Source organism: Tenebrio molitor, chromosome 3, assembly GCF_963966145.1.
Source record: "Tenebrio molitor chromosome 3, icTenMoli1.1, whole genome shotgun sequence".
Lineage (NCBI taxonomy): Eukaryota > Metazoa > Arthropoda > Insecta > Coleoptera > Tenebrionidae > Tenebrio > Tenebrio molitor.
Window position 1 is genome coordinate 24,176,098 of NC_091048.1, and position 19,301 is coordinate 24,195,398.

General features: G+C 35.1%; 2 protein-coding genes across 2 annotated transcripts; both read right to left on the minus strand.

The window, feature by feature from the left end:
* Positions 1-834: 834 nt before the first annotated feature.
* On the minus strand, positions 835-14,787 carry LOC138127069 (uncharacterized). Its single transcript, XM_069042931.1, has 4 exons — positions 14,659-14,787; positions 9,459-9,637; positions 1,267-1,978; positions 835-1,215 (listed from the first exon to the last, which is right to left on the minus strand). Exons 2-4 carry the CDS (start codon positions 9,622-9,624, stop codon positions 1,080-1,082), a joined length of 1,014 nt encoding a protein of 337 aa, XP_068899032.1. The 5' UTR covers positions 9,625-9,637; positions 14,659-14,787; the 3' UTR covers positions 835-1,079.
* LOC138127068 (retinol dehydrogenase 11-like) lies at positions 14,577-19,255 on the minus strand. Its single transcript, XM_069042930.1, has 4 exons — positions 19,048-19,255; positions 15,849-16,172; positions 15,464-15,795; positions 14,577-15,084 (listed from the first exon to the last, which is right to left on the minus strand). The coding sequence occupies exons 1-4, from the start codon at positions 19,226-19,228 to the stop codon at positions 14,878-14,880; spliced, it is 1,044 nt and encodes a 347-aa protein (XP_068899031.1). The 5' UTR covers positions 19,229-19,255; the 3' UTR covers positions 14,577-14,877.
* Positions 19,256-19,301: the final 46 nt, after the last annotated feature.

Consider the following 19,301-nt stretch of genomic DNA (forward strand, 5'->3'; position numbering starts at 1 on the left):
AAAAGAGAAAACAGAAAGCCGACCCAACCTCCATAGTTAGGCAACCCAACATACACTCCACTTTATTATTATCGCTGTTTAGTAATAATTACTAGTCATGTTGTAACACACAACTGTCGACACATAATGAATGTGAAATTATCAATTTTAGACCAATTTTATTACGTATTTAGTGCGATGTATTCTTCCACCCACATATATGGTTTGTTTTGTTCCCATTATTGTTACAGTCTGTGTTGTAATTGTTCCAGATTCCAGATATATGTGTTGATATGGTTTATTGTAATTTGACGAGTTAACCAATTTTCTAATTACAATGCTGTTTGTTGTAAATAACTAATTTGTAGGGGAGTCGCGCGGCTGACATTCAGACAAATTATGAGTGTTGACGCACGTCGCCAAATTTGATATAATCGATAGAATTAACTATTATTTGTTATGCTTAAATCTGTTAACTGAATGTTTAATTAATTATTATACTCATTAGGATTTTCGAATGAAAATACACCAACCCGCTGTACAGGGTTATTCCAAATGATTGTAGTCCAAGTAGGCGTAAAAACTGAATATAAACTTTATGGTTGCCGCTCCGTATAAAAACATTAAATGATGTGAATAAGTGAGTACACACCGTTCACACACAGGAGTTAAATTGGGTGCAAAACAACTCAATATTTTTAGAATTGGTTGCAAAACAACTCAATATCCTCATCACTGCACTTTTCATCTAAAAAATGACAGTGACAAAAATTGACAGTTCACATGAAATATGGGCATGGCCTGCTTTGGCTAATCATTTAAAATAACCTTGTATAACTGGTTGCATACACAAAGCTACATTAATTTTTTATTTTTCAAATAATTTTACAATAATTTGATCCAGGAATGACAAAACACAGTAAATACTACACTTCTGTGGTAAATCACATGAGAGTTGTGTCAACAACCCAGCCCATACTGCCTTCTCACTTAGCTGTACACAACCGAAGAACTACAGCGCTTGGAAAAGAACTGAAAGTTTTTCAAGGAGAGCGAGTATTTTTTATTATTGTCTAATTATTTAAACACGAAGAGATATTCTAATTCGTGGAAAATTCTTCGTAACAAGAACATCTTTGAGTGGGACACTTCGACTGATAAACGAGACACTCGTCCATGCACTTGACGTCGGCTCCGGGATTCCCTGCGTACTCACCAACAGCCTCGCAGGTGGTCCTGAAACATTCGTGACTTACCGTTGAAACAAATAGAGTTGGTGGCACTTACGGACACTCGCAGATTTTAGCAGGACAGTTGGGCGGGTACCTCAGGCAGTTCCTCTGGCACCACTGTTCCACCCCCGGGATCGTCTTGTAGAGAGCGTTGGGAATGCAGACTTGCTCACGCACCACCAACGGGAACACGTTGTAAGGGGCGGGTCTGGACAAGTCTTTGTAGTAGAGCAGGTAGGGGTTGTCCAGTCCCACAAACAGAGGCGGAATTGCTGATCCAGCACTCGTGTGGATGGACACGTCGGCGCAGTTTCTGAACGTTTCTGATTTTCCACACCCTTGGGCTTCGGTACCGTTGGGACAAGTGCCCCATTGGTTTCCAGTGTAGTAGCTCCACTGCATGACGCACTGGGTGCAAGTTAAGTACGCCGGGAGTTGCACTTTGTATCTGAAAATCGCTTTCTTCTTGCCGTCTTCGGGGATGTCGTAGACGAAGCTTCTGGTACCGCTGAGGTAGAGAGGGTACCTGTCGAAGCACTCTTGGGTTGCCAGTTGAGAGGGGTTGTTGTTGGGACAGAGGAAGATTTCGAATCGGCCATAATGATTGGCGGTTAATTCGACTTCGATGTCGATTTCTTGGCCGACGCTGTAGTGGCGGGATATGATGCCTTTGGCGTACAAACCGCCGGCTTCGTGGGGACGGGGCTCTTTGACGTGGTGCGGGTCGCCGCAGAGGCCGCATTTGCCGTTGTTTTGTTCCCACTGCACTAAAAGAAAAGTCGCAGCAAGTGACAATGTGAATTTCTATCACAGGGTATCTATAAATGATTGTCTGGTCCAGCTTGCTATGAAAACTTGTCAGATTTTAAACGTGCCGCTTTATATGTAGAATAAATTCGGCAAATTCCGAATGTCACATTTTCAGGTTAAAATTCTACCCTCACAAATTTTGTTTATAGTATTGCCGTTATAACTTTTTATCTGCTCCGCCCACTAAAATTGACCAATCAGAACCAAAGCCAGATTCAATCTGTATACTTTTTCATCACATTTGCCACGTAAAAAAGTTAAGGTTAGAATTTTGCTGTCAAGTCCACAATTATTGTTTTAGGTTCTAAAAAATTAAATCTCATTAAGACAATTCGAATGTTAGAAATTTTTACTGTTTAAATCAGGTCGTCTTAACAACCTATTTGAGTGGTAACTAAGAAAATGAAATGGGCGGGGCAGATAAAATGTTACGTTGTCCTTAGTATAGCTCTAAAACCGGACCTATGTGTAATTTATATTGAAAAATTCAGATTTTAGATGTGAAAAGCGCGAATAAAACGCCATTAATGTCGGAAGTGACTGTTAATAATGAATTAAAACTGGGCATCTGTTTCGAAAAGGCGGCACAATAATATTTTTTCTGGCTTGACCCGACAATCATTTATATGTACTATGGCGGACAAAAAATTTTGAACGATCAAATTTTGGCATATCAAAAAATGTCAATGTAAGCTGCCCTTTACTGTTATTATGACGTTTATAAATTAAATCGAAAAATTGACGGTTTGAAGTAAACGTCTCTCAAGTTTATAATAATAATTTAGTGATACAATGCCAGCCGTATCTGAATTTACTAAAGCCAAAGTAGTAACCCTTCACCAGAGGGGTATGTCGTAATTTCGACGAATTTAGGGTTATCGAAGGGCACTATCCATGCCATTATGCGGAAGTGGGAACACACTGGGACGGTGGTTCGGCGTCCAGGTTCTGGAAGAAGGCGGGTGTCTTCCGTGGAACAGAACGAGGCACCTCCGAACTATCACCGAAATCTGTGCCTGTCCATGAGGAATAGATTGCTCTTGGTTGTACAACAAAATGGAGCAATGATCAAATATTGACTTCCTCAGTTTTAGTTGTAAAGTTTTTTTTATTTTAAACTTTTTTAATTTTAAGTTTAATAAATAAATGTTATAATTTGTTAGTATTGTGGATTGATCTGTACTTTGAATTTTTTGATATTTGCGTATCAAAATACAACCTGTTGGGTCGTTCTGTCTTGACATAAATAGAACTAAATTCATCTATGATGAAGACATTCCTGATTTTGTGTTGATGCTAAACCTCTAAGAACTAGATAGGTACAACGTATCTACATTCTACACCACTCGATAGCTTAGGAGCTGTAGCGACTTTCGCAATTTCGACGGCAAAGACGAAACGATTAAGATTCATCCACGTTCACCATTCGTGAGCCGACATAGGCACACCAAAATTTTTGTGTTAATCTATGATTGACTAATCTGTCACTGGTGACATGACAAGAAAGGCAAAAATAAAAAATGAGGTTAGTTGACCATAAAGCCAGTTTTACATTTATATGTCAAAGGAATAACAAGTCGTTCAAAATTTTTTGTCCGCCATAGTACTATTCCGGACACGGAATCTTGGCCATAACTGACATTTAACTGACAAATATGTGTGAACTGGCCTTTATTGAATATAACCCAACTTTTGACTCGATAATGTCATTTCCTTGCTTTTTTGATGTCAGAATAAAAACTTCAAAGTGATTTTTAATAATTGTCATTTATTAATGACGCTAATGATTGGTTTACATCATTTTTTTTTAGAAATGTCAAAAAAATGTTGGCCAAGATTCCGTGTCCGGAATAGTACCTACAGTTGGCTTAAAAAAAAACGGGAAATGAAATTTGACCTAATGTGAACTGAAAATTTAATTTGTCAATTTATGTCAATTTGTGTCTGTTTGACAGTAGTATTTCTGACACATAAGTGCAGTTTTTTAACCTAAATTCTAAAAGGCCGTTTCAAACTATAAAAATTTAATAAAATCTGACAGAACTTTTTCTGACAGTTCCCGTTTTTTTTGAAGCCAACCGTAAATACCCTGTAAAAATGTGATTGTTTACGTGAAGAAAAAATGAAGAAAGTTAAAACAAAGGAGGCATGTATAATTGAAACTTGTAGTAAACGATTAAAAAGAATGCAGCTCGAATATTTTTTAAGGAGTAGTTATCTAAAGTAAAAAATGATTTATAAAAATGTAATAAAGTGTTAACAATGCAACTATGATAATAATATATTATTAAATAAGATAGGATCAGGTTAGTCTACGACGTTACAAATAGCGTACCTATAATTAAGTAAAGTTCTTGTAAACAATTTCCCAGATCATTTTTTTTTTAACTTAAAACCAAGAAAAAATTTGATGTTTTTAGTCATTTTGTAACAAAATCTTAGACGTCAGATTAAGATTAGTTTCATTGTGGGTACGATTTAATAGATTAACCAGAAAATTAAATAAAATTAATTTTAGTAAAGTAAAATAGTGGGATCTCAAATAAGCGACAAAACTTTAACGTACCTAATGTTTATTGAAATATGTAAAGTGGAAAGAAACAAAAGGTAACTTGAAAACTGATTTTATTTTACTACATAATCTCCCTGGAGAATAATACAGTTATTCCGGAAATGCTGAAAGCCGCTTATTCTATCCTTAAATGAGATTTTTTCTAAATAAAAAAAAATTAAGCTAATTAAGCGACTTCAACCTTGGGAAACCTCTTTATTGTATTTGTGTTTCGTGTTAATAAAAAAGAGGGCACGGCATCGAGGTCGGATTTATTTATCATTACAGATATTTCCATTAAACAATGATAACTAATTTCCTCTGAAAGTAGGTCTATTCGGTGGCCTTCCATCTAAAAATTAACCGCGGCCAACGTTGCTTAACTTTTTTTTTTAATACGTATAACGCACATTTTTAAAAACAAGCACTGGAACTTTTGGGCAATTCCTCTGTTATTATGTCTTGAGGCAATTGAACAACGATTGGAACAGTTATTTTTAGAAACAATAAAAAATAAATAAAACATGGAGAAGTAAGAAGAACAGAAGGAAAAGAGACATATTATAGTGATCATCAAAAATTAAGCTTCAAACAAAAAAAAATATGATTTCGAATTATTGAAAGTTAGTGGATAAAAATTGAGATCTAAAGCGAATGTTAAAAAAAATGAAAGTGTCTAGAAGATCCTAAAATAAGAGAAAAAATTAATTGAACAGAAATAGAAAATGCCAACTGTTTTCTTTTTTGTAAATGTGAAATAAATATAGACTAAGGTTTCAGTTAAAAAAAAGAAATGGAAAATAATAACCAGATGCAGGATACAGAGAAACAGGAAACAGCGTAAACCAAGGAAATACCGTGCGATCGAAAATTTAAAAAATCGAGAAGCCCATGAATAATACGCTTTAGTTGGCAACACCTATAAAAATTTAATTCAAATGTCATTACAATAGTACTCGTAATTGTCATTATTAGGTAATTATCGACTATTCAAATTTGTTATTAGGTACTTACTATTGCGGCAAAAAAGTGGGACATCAACGTCATTGTCATGACTTTTAATGTGAAATAACCCTTATCTGATTCCAACCCTACATTGAACTGATTGACGTTGTCATTAAGTATTGTAGGTTGTAGGGAATGATTGTAAGTAAGCACGTGGTGAATATTTCTTTAATGCAAAGTTTCAATCAAAATCTACCTTTATCAAAAGAATAGGGCATTTGGAAAAGGAAAATAGGAGTATAAAATAAATTTTTAAACTGTCAGCTGGAATAGTGTCAAAAAAAAAGACAATAATGCTTGAACTACTTCGAATTTTTCAAAACTGACAGAAATTTGATGTCCCAATTTTCTTGCCCGCAATAGTACAATATGTTCACTTTAGAGCAAAAAACTTTCATTGTGCAGTGCTACTTAAGAAATGGAGAAAGACTTGAGAACGGCGAATGGTCCTATTCGACACCTCGAATTTTTGAGGAATTTCAACAAAAGTTTCTGACTTTTAAGGCACTTACCAACAACTTGCCCAGAAAGTCTACAAATGCATAAACATGTTTTTGGAAACAGGTAGTATTCTGCGCAAAAAAGGCAGTGGACGACTGACAAAAAGAACAGCTGAAAATATTGAAGAGACCCCAAATAAATCCATCCGGAGATTAGCCCAAGAAACTAATCTATTATTTGGTACAGTTCAGCTTATGGCTTATCCTTAAAAAATATTTGCACTTTTTTCCTTATCGTGTGTCTGTTGTGCCCGAAATTAAACCCCTTGACAATAAGAGCCCCCACAACATAACCTCTCTGATTTATTGATCGTTGGATCGATTTATAAACAAGCGGCGTGCGGTGCTCACTAACTGAGGAAAATCTTTTACAACTGACACGTCACTCATAATTCACTCCTTGATGGAAATCAAGATTTCAACATTCTCAAAATCACTAACGTAACTTTTAAGATGGACATCTGATATGTAATTAAAAATCCTACGAATTGCCAACTGAAATTTTTGGGCAAAGCCTGCTCTAATTTTTTTTTTCGATTGCACGTTATTTCTGAAGCGCAAATAAAATTTATTAAAATAGCTTCAAGTGGAAGCTTGAAAAAAATTTGGCGAACTTTTGTTGACTACTACTATATTTTTTAGTAGAGTAACTATCTTTTGAACCATAGACAATAACTGCTATGATTACATCATGTATTGCAAGTTTTTGGCAGATTTCATTATAAAATTAAGAGGAAAAATGATTTAATATTTTTTTTTATGAAATCCTCTGGATCTCATTTGTGGTTCATCCTGGCATAAGTCATTGTCATTATATTTATCTTCATATCCCACAAAAATAAAATCTTAGATATTTCTATTGTTATATATTTGAACAATATAGCGTTGAAACACACAAAAAATACACTAAACATAGTTACGGAGCGTAACATATCAGATAATTTTTTGTTACATGTTTAAGCGTGAATAATAGAAGACAACGGTAAATGATAATTAAATTAAAAATCATAAGAGAATATCGAACCAGGAGAAAAATAGTCAATAGTTATATTTCGAGGGCATGTCAGGTTCAATGACAGTTTGACATGCACTACTGCGGGCAAAAAAAATGGGACATCAACGTCATTGTCTTGACTTTTAATGTGAAATAACCCTTATCTGATTCTAACCCTACTTTGAATTGATTGACGTTTTCATTAAGTATTGTAGGTTGTAGGGAATGAATGTAAGCAAGCACGTAGTGAATATTTATTTAATGCAAAGTCCCAATCAGAAGAAGAGGGCATTTGGAAAAGGAAAATAGGAGTATAAAATAAAATTTTAAACTGTCAGCTAGAATAGTGTCAAATTTCTATGACAATAATCAAAGGCAAAATGACAATAAAGCTTGAACTACATTGAATTTTTCAAAACTGACAGAAGTTTGATGTCCCACTTTTTTTGCTCGCAATAGCACATGACGAGTAATATTTTGATATTTCCTGAAAAAATTGAAACTTGGAGAAAAACAAATGCAACAAAATTAACACACAAGTCTTATGACTAATTTTCACAATATGTATTTTAGTTGTGTAATACGGGTCTATGGTAATTGTTGTCTAAATGACGCGGCATTTTGACATCCCTAAAAAAATTGACTGATTTACATAAATATTTTTGTTGCTAGGAATTTCGTCATGTCCCGTTTAAACTATGAAATATTTCCTGTGCTTAATTTTATTGCACACAAGTATACAAAGTGTCTATAAAAGAACGTAGGTATATCAAGTGTCCTGTGGAATTGTGAGGCTCTATAATTTTATTGTATCGAACTACGTCGAGTCGTCGAAGCCGGCAAATCAGAAAATCAGATGTCAACTGTCAAATGTAAAATTATTAAATCTTAGCCTCAGTTGTGAGTTCGATGATTTAGTTGTTTTGTTTGTGATTTTCGTTGGTTTTTCTATATTCGAATTACTTTTCATCTTATAACATTCTTTATTGAAAACTTGGCCTTTATTGGACTTACATAACCTCTGTTTTTCTAATTGGGACCACAATATGCTACAGAACGTCAAAAATCAAATATATTCGAATTCCACAGGTCTCTTGACAAACGTTCTTTCATGGACACTTTGTATGAATATAATAATGAATGAATTTGTCTGTAATAATTGTAAAATCACATTGTGAAAATCAATGCACCTGTAATTATCGCTGTTATTTGCTTAATTAAAAACTGGAAGCAATTTGATTGTGTTAAATTCTTGAACGAAATAGTGATATAAATTTATCAAAGTTAATGCAAAGAGCTAGGTAATTTAATCATAGAACAAAATATAAAAAAATAAATGATAATTTAAAAAATAGTGCTTTCAAAAGATAGAAATACCAGTAATGATAAATAAATCGGGTCTAAAGAAATGATAAAACAGAAATAACACGTTTTCTATTGAAAAGTTCATCAAATTGGCTTTGATCTTTGTCGCTGTCTTTGTCTAACCAACTTAATTTACGATGTTGTTATATTTGAAAGTGGAAAAATGATAATTAAAAATCATCATAATGTGAAAAATAAGACAATAAGAATAAATATTTAGCAAAGTAACAAACGCCAAAAACAAACCATTTAAATTGAAATATGATAAAATATTTTTTTGTTTTTCGCCAAAGATTCGATACCTACGCGACACTTCTCAGAAAGTGCAACAACACTACTTTGATGAGTTTTTATTGCAATAAACTCTTCTAAATATCTGCATACATTTACATGTTTAAAATTTATTCTAAAACCAGATGTTGAGGATATCCGGCAGGAATCACTCGTTTTGCATTTCAAATTCTAAATGCAACTAGCGAATGGTTATTTTGGGACGGACAGAAAACAAATTTTTAAGATTTTTTGCAACTGACACATTCTTAAATTATTTTAAATGAGTCCCAACCTAATACTACTTAAGCAAAGAATGTTAATGCTCGATCCAGCCCATGCAAACAATACAAAAAATGTCCACCTATTAGATTATATATTCACAATTCTTGTCGCATAATGAATTAGCTTTGATTATGTATTTATTGGTCTTTTTCGATTTTTTATTCGGATTTATTTATTTATTGGCTGTTATTTTAACCGCATTGCCCATTTATCTTAATTACGGCGCTTTTTTCTGCACCGATCAAAACCTATAATTTGGACTCCAGGTACTATCCGTACCGCTAATAATAATTGATTACCATTTACCCGGCGGGTCCTCCTACGATGCAAAAATCCCGTTTCCACTTAGCATTAAATCGACAACGAGTTAATCGCATGATTTATCCGGTCTCTCCGGCACTAATTTGTTCGGTACTGCATTCTTAAGAATTCACGAAACAGACAACTTTTTGCCAATTGACACTCACCAGCGTATCCTCCGCAGAAGAGTTCGTTGTCGTTGTAATTAACAGGATTGGGGAATCCGAACCGCCACATCGAATTCCTGGCCGGGGGGTCCATCAGCCTGCCATGTCCCCTCACCAAACTGCAGAGGTGCAAACCGACGAGGAACCGCGACACTAGCACTAGCATCTCGAGGAACTTTCTGCAAAAGGAGAGTCAACAAACTGTCGATGAGAACAAACCGGCGATTTGACGTGAATTTCAATCACACCCCCGGACAGGTCCGGGATTGATGATGGGTGCGCTGCGACGCCGTCCCAGCTGGTACTATTCTGAAATGTCAAGGACAGGGTGGGCGCTGGTTTTGACAGGAGGAGGCTGTTCCGGGGCGGATTTCGCGGCGTAAACACACTTTGGGTCGAAAAACTGCATCGACAACTTTCCGGCCGACGCCAAAACGAACAAGAGAATAAGTGCACCTTCAAGGCTGTTGTGACATGTTGATGGAGCAGTGGCGTGTCGATGATTTGGTACCATTTTTGGAAAATTTTGGATTCGAACGGTGTCACTCCAAGTTTAGATTTATTGTTATGATCTGCCGTAGTACGCATATTTGTCTTTGCGGTTTTAGTTAACGTGTTTGATGGAGGCGATGGCAATCTGTCACGGTACTGCTCGGCAGAATTTAAATTAGCAACAGCGATTAGAGTGCCAATAAAATTCCATTGTTCCAGAATTGGGTAATTCGTTGAAGGAGTGAGTCGATTGATGGGTTTGTGCGTCATTTCTTGTTATTCCAGACAGACGAGTGTTATGAAAAATGCTAATAAGGAAAAAATGCTAAAGTGATGTTGGGTGTGCAGCGAGGAGAGTGATTCCGACCACAGAAATTCTTCCCAGAAATCTATTGTTTGGCAATTATTATTTATCAAACAAGTCGCAGCTGTTTGACGTTGCATACCTACGTAAAAAGCAACATAATTAAAAGTAAATTAATGCAACTGAAAGCAATAACATTGAGGGAGCGATAAACAAAAATAAAGATTATTATTAGTACACTCTGTCAGCAGGTTCTATTTTTTAAAGATACGTTTCAATTTGTTTACAAAATCTTGTAAGAAAATTTTGACTCGATGAGTTGAATCTTCAAAAATATTTTAATATTAATTTATTATTAATTTCACTATCCAAGATGTTGGGTAAAAAGGTGATTAAACTTGTTTTGTGTTGGAATAAAAAAAAATTATTGAAAATCGAAGAAGACTATAACAAAAAATGTGCATCCTAAGACAAAGAAAAAATCAAACACGACCTTGAAAAGTTCGATACGAATTATCAAAAATGACTGTACTACTTAATTTTTTATTTTTAAATCTTGGTGGTTTTTAATCTCCTTTTTGATTTTCCCCTTTCCTCTTCATTCTTTACAGACCAATAAAATGTGAGTGCTTTATACTTCAGATTTTTTTAATGTTAAAGTTGTAATTTGATGATCACGTGGTTAATTACTGTGCTAAAGAAACGGGGTTTGATGATTAAAGGTTGAAAATTAAAATATTAATGAAAATAATAATAATAAAGACGTTTTGCAGACAACACTAAATTGTTAAACACCGTTCACGTTGTTTTGCCATAATGGGAGGCCATGATTTATTCTTTTAACGTTTGACACACTGTTTGATCCATCACTAAAGTCCACCTAGCATAACATGTTGCTGAATTTCCCGCCATGTCAACAATGCACTATTGACTAACAATTGACGCCATTTATAACCTCATACTTAAAAAACATAACCTAATTCAACAGACCAAATTAAATGCAAAATTTCCATGGCCTCCCATTGTTTTGTTACTCGAATTTGTGTTGGCTTGTTCAAAATTTTGAAGCGTTGTCTATCAACTCAAAATGTAAAAAAAAAACAATCAAGATTTCTTATTGTGAAATTGGTAAATGTTACAATAAAAAGTTTGCATTCTATTTAACGATTCTGCAGTTGTAAATCACAGCCTTGGACAGTTCTATGAGAGATTAGTAAATGTAGTTACCTCGTTGTCATTCAATCAACGGACTTGTATTCAAAAACATTTTTTTCTATATTTTGCAATTTATTAAACTGACTAATTTTTGGTGGTATAGATAATATACAATGTTTAATTTTTATTCTGCAAATAGCCCGTTCTTTCCCATCCCTTGTTTTTTTTACAAAAGATAATTTATATTACGAACTTTTGAATCACAAAAAAAGAAACATCTCATTTGTTTTATTATTTGAATTGTGATCATTTTGTACATTGTGCTTTTGTAAAACAGTTCCTAATGTAAAAAAAATATGTAGAAACATTTTCATTATTAAAGCTTGTTTGACACGATACTAAATTTTTGAGAAAATTTACTAGTAAATGAGAGAGGACCAATGAACGATCAGGATCTGACAAAGACAGACTATGATCCTGATCGTTCATTGGTCCTGTCGAGGGTCTCTCTCATTTTCTAACAAATTTACTACGAAATTTAGCATCGTGTCAAACAAGCTTTAGGTAGAATTTGATATATTTTTTTCACCTCTAAGTATTCAAAAATTTTTTGTCTGTCTACTTTCAACACTTAAACAAACATTTCTACTTTTTTTGTTTAGCTTACTAGTTAATGAATTGAAAAATTTAATTCTGTTTAATGTATAACAAACCTACACAATTTTTAATGGTCCAAATAACACACTATGTCTAATTTTCGTGGTGTAAATAGTCCGGAATTCCCCATGCCTAAGGTTTCTTTGACCACGCAACCTCAAAATGCTAACACTACAATCTCGTGACTAATAATTTCTAAAAAAATGAGTTTGATTTGTGAGTCTGACCCCGATCACTTTGCTTAATTTATATGCTTTGAGGCGTGACTTGGACTTAAGTCAATGACTTTGAGAAATGATTTGCAAAATTTGAAGACCGTTTCAACTTAACTAATTCAGTGTCGCAAAAATATACAACTAATACAACTAACAGGCATAATGAATTTTGAATAAGCTTCATGAGTTCATAACAACTACAAGGAACTAAAATTTGTGAATTAAATAGACTTGGCTCCATCCTGGTTCCTAGGGCCGTTTGTCCATTGTTCATTGGCTGCACTGTTATTGTCAAAATTGTCATTATCTGGGTTTAATTAAAATTGCTCATTAACAAAATGTTTCTAGAGTGAAATAAAAATAGTGTTAACAATGTATTTAGATTTGCTTGCAGAGTTTGTGGCAACCAGGCTGCCAATTCAAATCTAGGTAACTCTCAAAAACTCCCCTAGAAATCAGGATCGAGCCTACTTATATACCGTGCCTTCAAATTAATTCGGAATTAGAGTTGGCTCTGTTTTAATTATGAAGTTGGTAACATGGAATTTTTAAAGGCACAGCAGTGACCTTGGACAGCACAATACACGTGTTTAAACGTCTATTACCAACCGTTAATAGACAAAATATAGAAATCACAGCCCACTATAATTCCGAATTTATTTGAAGGCACGGTACTACTCTACAAGGAACAAATTTTAAAAAATTCGGAATTAGAGTAGGCTGTGATTTATATATTTTGTTTATTAACGGTTGGTAGACTTTTAGCACTGACAGTTGCCAATAATTTTATGTCACGATCAGAACAAACACGTGTATTGTGCTGTCAACTGTCACTGCTGTGCTGTCTTTAAAAATTGTATGTTGCCAACTTCATAATAAAACCAGAGCCTACTCTAAATCCGAATTTATTTGAAGAGTATATTAAGATCATTTTCATTAAAAAATGCAATTCTCCCCAACAAAAGTTAGGTTTTCTAAGATTATTAATCACACAATATGATATTTTTCAGTTTTTATTTTCAAACTTTATGTTACAGAAAATAGATAAATATATTTTAGTTTTTTACATAATACATTTGCATTATAAAACTATTATACATATTTCGCATTGACCATTTTGTATTTTTAAGTTCTTTGTTTGTTTATTTTTATTTAAACTAAACATACAAAGAAATGTAGAGGCGTCACATTGTTACTCTCTGCAAATTGTTCTGTTGCATGATTTGGTTTATTACCTGAAATATTTTTACTTAATCCACATTATGGAGTTCCAAAAAAAAAATGTAATAAATTTCTTCACTCTAAACAAAACAGTTGACACGATAAAAAATAATTGGTAGTATTTCACTCCATCGAGTCATTGTAGTATTGAATTATTTATTAGATTTCAGCAGCAGGGGGGCTAAGGCTTTAAAAGATGTATTGAGACAACTTAGATTATTTGATTTTGTTTTTTAAATTTGATTTATTTTTGGTTTATAATCAAGTGTTTTTTTTTTCATTTTTCTAAACGACGAGACTTGTAGACGATTAATTAAGCGTTTTCGATTAGTTAAATGAAATTTTCCAAATGGCTTTCGTTATTTTTCTGAAATATTGTCTGTCCGTGATCAAATCTTTCATGTTTCTACCGAATTAAAAAAAATCGTTGAAAAACGAGAATTTCTCGTTGTGGTAAACAAAGACCTTGTTACAGAACACATGTTCGAACCCGTTCTGGCCAGTTACGCCACTGCTCGATCGAATTTTGACACAATCGTATCGGGAATGTCTCCCGCCCAAAATCCGCAAATAGATCGAACCTAACAGTTATTAAAAATGTAAATACCAAGTAACCATGACCTTAACACAACTGGGCACACCTCGACCAAATGCCAGTAGTTTGTACCGAAATAATTCGATCAACTTTTTATGCACGGACCGGAATCCCATCGCGCAAAGGCCCAAGAAGAAGAACAATCCGAAAATGCGTATTTCGGAATTTCGTTGTTGATTTGGTAAAGTCTATCGACCCCGGCAAGGTCTCAACTGTTAATCGAGCGCCGAAGGCGACAGACAAGAACATTTTTTACGACTCGCGATGAAATCGATTGTTCTAACAAACAAGGGCGACACTTATTGGAATTCAACCACCGACTTTCGGTTTCATAATCTAAATACGTGTGCCGCAAGTCGATCGTCACGATTGGCTAACTGTTAATGAGACAATTATTTTGGCGTGTACAGTTATCTTGGGCAGACGCCTAATTGCGCCTCAAAGAGTGTCGATGACCAGGAGCACAAACAGAAAACAGAAAAATTTAACGAAATTTATTCGTTAGTGGGTGTACAATAGGGTCTAACTAGTTAAGGAAACAACAAACCAAGAGCTACTCACAGTAAGTCACGATACAAGAACGGTGACAATACGGCTGGTTACGGCACCGCGCACGTTTCCGAACTGAAGACTTAATCACGAGTAGCTCTTGATGTCTAGGTCGGAACCTATGAGAAGGTCGCCGCTGAGAACATTAGCCCCGCTGTCTGTGTCATCTTCGCCATGTTTATTATCGAGCACCTGACAGCGTGGGGGCGGCGGATGGGGACAAAAACAAGATTAAAACGACTCCACGGGGAGCTTCTCTTCGGGTTTCAGCTTGGTCAGCTCTTCGCTCTTCGACCAGATCTCGTTGCAGAAGGTTTTCTTCCAGGTTTTGGGCGGCTGCACGAACGTCCTGCAGTCCCAAAAGTGCTTGCCCGTCACGGTTTTCAAGTGGTTGGACACGGCCAAGGCGATCGTTGTTTGGGCACCCTCTTTGGGACTCTGCAAAATTATTTTACCATTTTTAAGAGCACAGGACCGGTTACGTCGTCCTGGGGCGACCAGAAATAAAATCAAAAGTGCAAATGCATTTAAAATCGATGTTTTCGAGACATATTTTATGGTGAAATATTCGAAATATTTTTGCTGTCGTCATTTTACCAGATATTTTACAAGCACGTGAGACATACCATGACTATTTTTGGTTAATTGGTATTTTTTGTTTGAGAAAAATAAATCCCAAAACAAATCTTCATGTTGAAGATTTCGCTTGGATAAATTAGTTTTTCAAAGATTATGTGATTAAAAAATTAATTTGACATATTTTTATGCGATTTCTTATTTTGGTAGAACAGTTTTCCTACTGTAAAAATGTGTTTACCTTGCCGTACAAGAAGAGGACCGTGTTGGTGAAGAGTTTCCCGAATGTCTCGATCCCCAAAATCCTCGCCGTCTTCAGATGGATATGCGTGTTGACCAGCCCCGGATGGAGCGAGTTGGACGTGACCCCGAACTTCCTCAGCCTCTCGGCAAACCCATTGGCGGCGATGACATTGCACAACTTGGAATTCCCATAAATGAACGACGCCCTCAAGAAATTCAACGGCTGCTTCTCGGAGTAGTTGAGATTCTTCACTGTCAGATTGTTCCAGAAGAAGGCGCTGGCCGAGCTGACCCAGATGATGCGACTCGGCGCCGACTTCTTCAGCAAGTCTGGAACGAAACAGTCGTGACTGCGGGTTCGAAGGGGCGAAAGCGATCAATACCCGCTAAGAGGTGGGTGAGGAGGAAGGGTCCGAAGTGATTGATTTGCATGGTGATGTGGAGACCGTCATCGGTGTGTTTGTTGGCGACGGCTCCGGCTCCCGCGTTGTTGATCAGGATGTCGAGGCGGTCTTCGGTGGTGTTGATCTCTTTGGCGAACTTGCGGATCGATTGGAAGGAGGTGAGGTCGAGGTGTTTGGTCACGATGTTCGTGTTGTTGGTCACTTCGATGATTTTGGTCTTGGCTTTGGTGGCGTCTTCGCGGTCGGCGATGATGACTCGGCAGCCCCGGCCGGCGAGCAGGAGGGCCGTTTCGAAGCCGATTCCTTTTAAAACAATTCAAAGTAAAACTGTCCACAAATTTATTATTTACAAAGATGTGAATTTAATAAACCTTTATCTTACAGGTGGAGTTTTTGAGCTACCTTAGACCATTGTTTTCGGTGACAGAAGTCAAATTTTAATCACAAGTGAGATAAAGTACTCACTAGTGAGTTAATTTGACAGTTGCCATTTAACTTGACATAAATCACTCACAAGTAACTAAATTTGACAGCTGTCATTTTACTTGAATGAAACTGCATTTCTTGGATTTTTGCAATAGTTGCACCTGTAAGATAAAACGTCGTATATCACACGTGATCGAAATGCCATTATGAAACTCGTGAGAAGTGTCCCACTCGGGCGCAAGCGCACTCGACGGTCAAAATTCTCACTCTTGTATAATGATGCATTTCTATCACTTATAATATAATATACTATTATTGTTTTCAACTGTCATAAATTCTCATTTTTCTCTTTTGTAAACTGCCGCTTAACTGCCCTAAAGCAAAGTGAGCAGATAATGAACCGTTGCCCTAGGCAACACATTCAACGTTACATTTCTGACAGGTCTTGAAAAATTTGTCAAAACTGTCAAAAGCAAAAGCGAAACCATTTTTAAAAGATTTGGAAGCTTCAAGGACGTCGTTTCAAACAATAAAATTTTGTATGCAATTCGTTTCTGCGTAAATTGGGCTTTTCTAATTGCTCTCGAGGCCTTAAAACCTTCGCTACGCTCGTGTTTTAATCTTGTCCCTCGGACAATTAGAAAAGCCCAATTTACACAGAAACTCGTTGCATAAATAACTATTATGATGTATTTATTTTTTTTGTGAAAAATTACCATTCATTTAAATTTATTCCCAAAGCTGAAGTTGAAGAGTCGATTGTGAACGCACCATTCGTCAGTTTACAGAGTAAAAACACAAACAACGCAAAAAGTGAGGTTAGATTTAAACAGCTGATCCGTGATCTGTAATCCGTGGTGCGTTCACAATCGATTCTTCAACGCCTATTTAAGAAAACTGAAAGTTGTTTCTTTTAAAGTAATAAACATATGGTGCACTTTCTTGTATTGCTCTTTATAGACTTGGCTGTTGTCTTCGTTTTCAGTAGAATAATGTAGTTGCTGTTCTATATTTACCGTATTAACAAGACTTTAGAAAATTTAAAAGGTTTTCAGTTTTCTACTTTTCTTGACAACAAAGAAAAATAAAATTAGAATATCATAAGAATGAAAAAGCTTCTTTTTCTACACTTTTACTAAAAACGAAGAAGGAAAATGAAAATTTAAAATAATTATGACAACGAAGAACTGTTACAGTACCTACTGTTAAAATACAAAATTAATCAGATTTTTTCTTGTAAATATAAATGTTTCAACGCGTAATAGAAACATAAAAAATATCAAAATTTAAAATAGCTACTTATGACACTAGTGTGAAAAGTGCAGGTTTAGATAGACATCATTATTCGACAATTCATACGAGATTTTTTCTCTACGATCGTTCAAATATTATAAATGTTTAGAGGTTTCTTTGAATAATTAAATCTATGAAATGTCAAAGTACGTCCGTTAAGTTCTGAATTCGTAATTATATTATTTAAGAAATTACTACAACAATGGAAGGTTGTTCTCGTTGTTCATTACAAACAACGCTCCTACTTATTAAAATGTTTCCAGGATGTCAATATGTACTTTTTTATTTGATTAGCTATCTTATAAATTTCATTTTACATTAGTGCAAAAAGAAACATTATTTTTGCACTAGTGCGTCAAAGTGATGATTTTCACACTAAAATGACAATCGAAAAGTATGACTACCAAAGATATTACTGCCTTCTTATTATTTTTGTTTCTGTTCTGTTTTTATTAATATTTCTGTTTTTGTTGAGTGAGTTGAGTTTTTATGTTTTCCAATTATTGATAATCTATAAGTTTGATGTTTTATTACGGCTCCCTTGACGATAAAATGTAAACATTTATTTATAACGAAGAACGAAGTATTTATCTTATTATCCCGCATAAATAAAAAAATGAACTTATTGAATATAAATACGAGTACAAGGAAATGCTAATTGTATCGGGCCTTCAAATAAATATATATTGAGAGAATACCTACGCCTAGGTGACATTCTAATTCCGTTAACAGTGTAAAGTAATTTTTGTAGGTAACCAATTATTCTCCGGAGTTACACAAGTTACATAGTAATCTTTTTCGCAATTTTATATTGTCATATTCCGTGGAGGGGGAATAGGGAGAGAAATTTAAAATATTTTCTAACCTAATTTTATTTCCTTAAAATGTCAGACGTTTCTTGTGTCATTTTCTACGCTGGAAAAATGTTGCAAACAATTGAATTTTCATAGATTCCTCTAAATATAAATTTATTTGAAGGCCCGTTAGTTTATAGTTATCTATTAATTTATGCAACGAGTTTCTGTGTAAATTGGGCTTTTCTAATTGCCCGAGGGACAAGATTAAAACACGAGCGTAGCGAGGGTTTTAAGGCCCCGAGGGCATTTAGAAAAGTCCAATTTACCCAGAAACGAGTTGCATACAAAATTTTATTGTTTGAAACGACGTCTCTGAAGCTTCCAAATCTTTTAAAAATGGTTTCGCATTTGCTTTTGACAGTTTTGACAAATTTTTCAAGAAATGTGACGTTGAATGTGTTGTCTAGGGCAACGTTCGTTATCTACTCATTTTGCTTTAGGGTTAAGTTAAGTTAAGAGGCAGTTTACAAAGAAGAAAAATGAGTATTTATGACAGTTGAAAACAATAAAATAATTTACTAAAAAATTATGATTCTAATACGCACAAAAAATTATTCACATTTTGTTTAGTCTAAAAATTGTAATAAATAAGTTTTAATTACCTGAGCCGCCCCCGGTGACGATGGCCGTCTTGCCGTTAAGACACACCAAACTGGTGCACCTGCCGGTCGTCAGCTTCTGTATAATCTTCAACAGCACCAGCCCTATGACGGGAAACACCACCGCCGCCACCGCAAAAGCGACATATTTGAAATAAGCGTGGTAGACGATCATCGTGTACATTCTCGCAACGACTGCAGTGAGAGAAAGCCGGCGACATATTATATTTAGCTTTCTTCCAGAAGAGAAACGGTAC